At 29.2% G+C, this 7283-nt stretch overlaps 1 protein-coding gene across 2 annotated transcripts in view; it reads left to right on the top strand.

Annotated features, from left to right (window-relative positions):
* The window catches only part of LOC106478137 (E3 SUMO-protein ligase PIAS2-like), a 39096-nt gene extending 32621 nt beyond the window's left edge, over nt 1–6475 (top strand). For both annotated transcript variants that reach the window (XM_022381676.1, XM_022381675.1), the window contains exons 13-14: nt 2905–2954; nt 5051–6475. In XM_022381676.1, coding sequence (XP_022237384.1) covers nt 2905–2954; nt 5051–5122 — 122 coding nt within the window. In that variant the 3' untranslated portion in view covers nt 5123–6475. The remainder of the gene's footprint in view (nt 1–2904; nt 2955–5050) is intronic.
* Nucleotides 6476–7283: the final 808 nt, after the last annotated feature.

The raw sequence follows: 7283 nt of genomic DNA, 5'->3' as shown, positions 1-7283 counted from the left end.
TATGCACGCACTAATCGAATATTGGTTGTAAAAAAAAAATTACGACGCACTAAACGAAAACGCATTAATCGAATGCGCATTAATCGAGGGATCCCTGTATTAACTTTAACTAATGAGACTTGTGAAGTAACAGTACATCAGCTTTAAGATTAAGAAAAGAGGTATCATGCTGATCTAAAATGCCCTGTGACCTTAATAACACTCCTAATTTTTGCCTCCTCCTGACCCCAAATGATGTTTGACCTGAAAATTGTATACAACTTTTAGGCACCTCTCTCCACTTATTAATTTGTCTAACTTTGAGAAGGATCAAACAAAATCCCTGGAAGGAGAAGCATTTTAAAGGTTTCCAGGATTTGACATCTGGTGACTTTACAAATCATGAACAAATTTCAGGCATCTCTATCCACTTGCTAATTTATCCAACTTTGATAAAGATCAGACTTGCACATAAAGAGAACAAGTGCTTTATAAGATTTCTAGCTTCTGACCCTAAGTGACCTTTGACCTTAGAATTATATACAACTTTATGCACCTCTATCCATTTATTACTTTATCTAACTTTGAGAATGATCAGACAAAATCCATAGGAAAAGTTTAAAAACTAATTTCTACCAACAAAATTTAACCCCAACATGTCTGACTACTTGACTAAGATTGCCAAAAATCAGTTGTACAGTCTCCAAACAGCAGCCCTTTGAAAAAATACTAGTAGTAGTATTGCTTGGAGATAGAATGTTGACCTTATGTCATGGCAGTGTCTCTATCTATCCATCAAGATAGAAAGACACATTAGCATGACATAAAGTCAACCTTCTATTTCCAAACAATACTACTACTAGTATTTTTTACCATAATTTCTAACATAGGCTAGTGCCAATAAACAGTAAACTAGGCCTACACTACTGTATAGCACATGGTCATAATCTATAAGTTGCACGTCGACAACAATTTGCATTGTGCAACTCGCTACCTGTATTTCAGTAACATTAACTGTAGCTGACTAATGTAGGAGCCCTAAGCCTTTGCTGGGTATGCACATAAAACTTATCAAGCTTAATTACTGATGAATCCTGTTTCCCTCTATTTTCTAAAAAATCAGGATGCAATTACATATTTACCAATGGAAAAAAATGTTTAAATTTCTGGCATTTGGTCGCCACACTAAAAAATTTCACAGCATTCTCACTCTTAACTCTTCCCTTTTTCAATTTCTTTAATGCAAGGAGTATTTGCAGTCGTGCGCTTCACTATAATAAAGCAAAGTCATAAAAAGCCTCTTAAATATTCCAAATTCACCTCTTGTATCATATTCATAGTATTGTATCATCATACTCACATAAGTTTCTTGACCTTTGACCTCATATTTTACCCTCTCCTTAACTTGTATTGCTTAGATATTTTCATATATTATGAAGCACTGTTTGAAAATGTTTTCTGTTAAAAAAGTAAGTCAAACATTCAGAGGTGCGGACTTAACATTATGCTTAATGATGAGGATATTACTGTTTCCAGTAGTAAATTTAATTTTTGTTTTTTACAAAAATATTACTGTAAAAAGTCAAAATATTCAATAGATTTATTACTTGCATGAAATTCTCTGAAAGTGGTCAAACATGCTGAAATAACTTTTTATAATCATATTATTTGAGTAAGCAAAAAATTATAGCATTTATAGAAACATTGGATATTGGCCCAAACGTATAGTGGAAAAGTAATGTGGATTAAAACCCCGAGTTTATTACATATATGTTCTCTAGATGTGGCAAGCTGTTACTAAATACTACAAGTCTGTTGTACAAAAATCAGATTTGTTAATTAAATACGTATACTAAAGATATGTATGTGTGAACTGATACATAAGTACTCTTACATAAGTACATAATACTATATTGAATGGATCTCTTTACAAGGTCTTGGCATGCAACTTTGACCCCCACCTGTGCTCATAGGGTTAATCGATTATTCTCATATTAAACTTGGATATTTGGAATAATTGTAAACATTAATTTCATTTGTAAATTATTTTCCTGAGTCGTGGTATGAATTGATTAAGATGAACAACCTTAAATTAATAAAAAAATAGAAATAAGAAAACAGTAATAATTGTAAACGCTACTCTTATTTGTAAATTATGTTCCTGAGTCGTGGTATGAATTAAGATGAACAACCTTAAATTAATAAAAAATAGGAATAAAAAACAGTAATAATTGTAAACACTACTCTTATTTGTAAATTATTTTCCTGAGTTGTGATATGAATTAAGATGAACAACCTTAAATTAATAAAAAAAATAGGAATAAAAAACAGTAATAATTGTAAACACTACTCTTATTTGTAAATTATTTTCCTGAGTTGTGAAACTGATCTATTAAGATGAACAACTGTGAATTAATAAAAAAATAAGAATAAATCATAATGGCAATATTTTGATTAATCGGTTATTTTACATGACAATAATGGATATAATTAATCTATTATATCAGTTAATCAAGTTAATATCCAACTTTACATTAAAGAATATATTTTTTCTGTGAATTAAAGAAGCTCTTTTGGTTGGGAATCATTTTGTTTGTTTCTTTCTGCTTGTGGTTTTCTTTATTTTTTTTAAACTTAGGCAGAAATATAAAGCTTATAGTGAAACTCTCTGTTTTAAGAGTCTCAAGGTTATTTCAGTACTGAAATCAATCTTTACATAGTATAAATGAAATGAAGTACAAAACTAAAACAAAATTATTCTTTAGCATAATTTATAGTTTATGTAATTTTAACAAATTGTGGACTGACTTTCTTTCTTAGCTCACTTTAGGTGTAGTGCAACTATTTTGAGATTTTTGCTTGTATAGCACATGAAGTTTCTATGAAAGTAAATGTGTCATATTCAAAAATTGTTTCATCTTACAGATTTATCAGACCTACATACAAACCTGAATGACAGTGAAAGTGATAGACAGGTTTGATACCTTTTGATTAGTGTGTTTTTATTATTATTTATAAAGTTGTTTTACTTAGTTTGAATTCATGCTAGGAAAATTGATTTGTATATATTTTATTGTACAACAAAAGAGAACATCATATTATGAACACAGATCTGAACTTATTTTATAAAGATACTGATTCTTGTAGTGTAGTTTATTGTTTACTTTATGCAAATATTTGGAAATAGAAACTGAAAGAACTGTACCAGTAGAAGTTTTTGAGTTAAATTAAGTAACTGTGATTTTCATATTACTGATTTAAATTATTTTATGAGAGTGTGAGGTACATGGAAATAATGTAGTTTCATTTCGTTTTACATTATGTTTTAAAGGGTGGTAAACAACTTTGAAATTAAAGCAAAAGTACTTTTAAAGTAAAAGAATCATGTTTTATGTTGATAAGTAGTAAAGTGCTCCTTTCTTATGTGTAGTACACTTGAAACACATTTTCACTATTGGACATGTACCTGTTTATTATCAGGTAGATGTCCAATAGTGCCTGGTGTGTTTCAAGTGTATTACACATAAGAAACAGGTACATGTCCAATAGTGCATGGTGTGTTTCAAGTGTACCACAAATAATAAACAGGTACATGTCCAATAGTGCACATTGTGTTTCAAGTGTACTACACATAATAAACAGGTAGATGTCCAATAGTGCCTGGTGTGTTTCAAGTGTATTACACATAAGAAACAGGTACATGTCCAATAGTGCCTGGTGTGTTTCAAGTGTATTACACATAAGAAACAGGTACATGTCCAATAGTGCATGGTGTGTTTCAAGTGTACTACACATAATAAACAGGTACATGTCCAATAGTGCATGGTGTGTTTCAAGTGTACCACAATTTATTATGTGTAGTACACTTGAAACACAATGTGCACTATTGTACATGTACCTGTTTATTATGTGTAGTACACTTAAAACACAATGTGCACTACTGGACATCTACCTGTTTATTATGTGTAGTACACTTGAAACACAATGTGCACTACTGGACATGTATGTGCACTATTGTACATGTACCTGTTTATGTGTAGTACACTTGAAACACACCATGCACTACTGGACATGTACCTGTTTATTATGTGTAGTACACTTGAAACACACCATGCACTATTGGACATGTACCTGTTTATTATGTGTAGTACACTTGAAACACAATGTGTACTATTGGACATGTACCTGTTTATTATGTGTTGTACACTTGAAACACAATGTGTACATGTACCTGTTTATTATGTGTAGTACACTTGAAACACACCATGCACTATTGGACATGGACCCGATTATTATGTGTAGTACACTTGAAACACAATGTGCACTATTGGACATGTACTTGTTTCTTATGTGTAGTACACTTGAAACATATCTTGCACCATTGACTTTCACTTTTTTTTATATTTGAAATCTAAATATATTAAAACTAATATCTTGTAAATACTATTAAAGAACAGAAACAAAATGTGGAAAGATATTTTAATAAAGGATCTTATAAAAACTTAGGATATGTTGTTGTTTAGTTAACACCCCACATGATCTTATTCAACTTAAGTTGTTCTTCCCATTGAATTCTTTCCTATTGTGTTTATCTTTCTTTTGTGTTCAGTTTCTTTTAATACATTTTAATATATGATAAATTAGGCTCATCATATTTTAATATATAACTTTAAGCATGGTCAGTTTATCTTATCGAAATTGTAATCCTTGGCAGTTTTTTTACTACAGTTTTAAGCCAGTTTATCGTATTATAATTCTGATCTGTTTATCTAAGATAACAAAGTTTTAAGAATGGTAATATCTTACATTTGTATTAATTTTTGAGTTTACTGGAATTAGTTTTAGATATGTTATATTTTGTGTTCTTTCAATTGGTATGTTCGGAGTTATCCTATTTGTTTGTCTTGTGGACTTTGTTAAAAGCAAACAACCAACAAACTGGCTAATGAATTATGATTAAAGGACAAGTTAATACTTTGTTTGGACATATGTAAAATAGAATAATTTAACAGGATAAATTGCCCAGATTTGAAAACTTATGTCGATTTATTATTATATCATTTTTCTTTAGATACCCAGTTTCTCAGCTGCAGCTGGAATGAAACTGAATTCAGCTCCTCCAGATATTATTTCACTGGAGTGAAAACATGACATTATTTTGGAGGAAGTCGTAAATAAATATGCAGTTTTGAGAACCTTAAGTTTTTCTTTATATAAATAGGAGTGCTTGTTTTTCTGTGTATTTAATGTCACTAGTTAGAACAAAAGAGAAAAACCTTAAGATCTGAGCATCAATTTCTGAAGGACTTGTCATCCAGTCTCTTCTTCCATGTCAGAGTTCAAAGTCTCTCGTTTTTGAACTTGTAACACCCTCAGTGAATTGTTCTATAATTTTAATATGAATGTTGAGTACAGTATACAAATGTCTTGAGTTTTGAAGTTGTTAGGAGATATTAAGATGAATGTAGTTATAAGGTGCACTAGCAATTTTGTTAGAAAAAATATAGATATTGCTATAGATATATATATATATATATATACTTATATAAAATGGAGAAAAACGTTTTACAATCTCCATCCAAAAAGTTTCAAATTCATCACGTGTTTCTGAATTGTGGCCATTATGTAAAATGGAGAAAAACGTTTTACAATCTCCAACCAAAAAATTTAAAATTCGTCACTTGTTTCTGATTTATGGCCATTAGTTTGCCGAAAGAAATCTATAGTGAAACAAAACATTTGAGATTATAAGTGAATATAATTATTTGTAATTATTTATGTTTTTTAGGTTAAAAGTGATTGTTTATAATCCCTAAAATGTTTCATAGAAAATATTTTTTCCAGCTAATCTTCATCAGATCAGGGAAGTAACCTCCATAATGTATATTGAAAATAGCTTTCAGAACTTTATGCCCTTAGAAAGCACATAAAGCATTAAATACTGCAGCCAACACCTTTGTCCTTTAAATTATAAGTTTTTTTTTTACCTTAGTTTTGTTAAAAGCTAGATACTTTGGTGGCAAAAAATGTGGAAAATCTTGTGTTATTCATTTGATACACGTGTACATATACATAATTCATGAACAGTTATCTCTTGTAATTTTAAATTACTGTTGTATACTTAAATTTATCTGATGAAATAAGAGTATTTTTACTACTAGGTTAATCGTGGAAATAAAGATAACGTTGAACAGGCTATTAGTAAAACACAAGAAAAAAGAATGTTACATATGCGTAAAATTAATGTAAAAGTAAATATATTAAATGAAGTACACTGTAAACATGGGAAATGGGGAGAAAAAAAATACTAGACTTTTTAACTATCAGATCTCTGAGGAGGCCAAAAAAAAACCATAATTATGAACATTAGTTGTGTTTTTTGTTTTTCATTTCTATGTTTACTTGATTATTTTTATGTCTATTTAGTTTAGTCCATATTTCTTCTTTTTTTCTGATTGGTGTATTCAGAGTTTTATAACACTTTCAGTTCTTGTAACTTGCTACTATAAGTACTTGTTTCTGTTTTATGTGAGTTTTTAATTGTGAAAATGTTTTTAAAAGTACACATTAAATGTAATATATAAATAACTTAATTTCAGAAAATACTATTTTATATCCAAATATTACTAAACAAAATTAAAAATTGTAATGTAATTTTGTAGTGACTTGGACCTCTGAGAGTGAGTGAAAAAATCTTTATAAGTAAAATATATCTGAATAATTTTAAATTGTTATTCATCTTTATAATCAACAATGTACATACCTAGCTTTTAGAACTATCACAAAAATAATCAATAATCCATTGGTTGTAAAGAAAAATATTTACAGCAATATAATTTCAGGTTTATTTTTTAAATTCTTTACATTTCACTTTTTTAGTGTCACTAAGATTTAAGAAAGTTTTTATAGGTTATAGGAAAATTCCCTTTTCCATTTTTATAGTTATTATCACACATATATATATCTGTGAATAGTTTCAGTTTAGTGTTAATCAAACTAATACATAAAGTGATGGAATATTTGTAGGTTACAAGTATTTAATTTAAAATACATTTACCCTCCCATATTATTTCACACTAACTTGCAATTAGAGCAATCTACCTATTTAGATCAAAACTAAAATAATCTGTATATTAATTGCTGAAAGTTTAAAACTTTGTAATTACTGGCTGGTTTTTATTCAGTGAATTAATATTTATAGCCCAGAAGTGTTCCAGTACGTTTTATTGACACACCCATTTTTGAGCTATTGCTTGATGTTGTCTAGCCTTTCAGGATCAATATTTTTCTAAGATTTCACTAAA

The sequence above is a fragment of the Limulus polyphemus genome, unplaced genomic scaffold, assembly GCF_000517525.1.
Source record: "Limulus polyphemus unplaced genomic scaffold, Limulus_polyphemus-2.1.2 Scaffold183, whole genome shotgun sequence".
NCBI lineage: Eukaryota > Metazoa > Arthropoda > Merostomata > Xiphosura > Limulidae > Limulus > Limulus polyphemus.
This window is presented reverse-complemented; position numbering and strand designations above follow the sequence as displayed.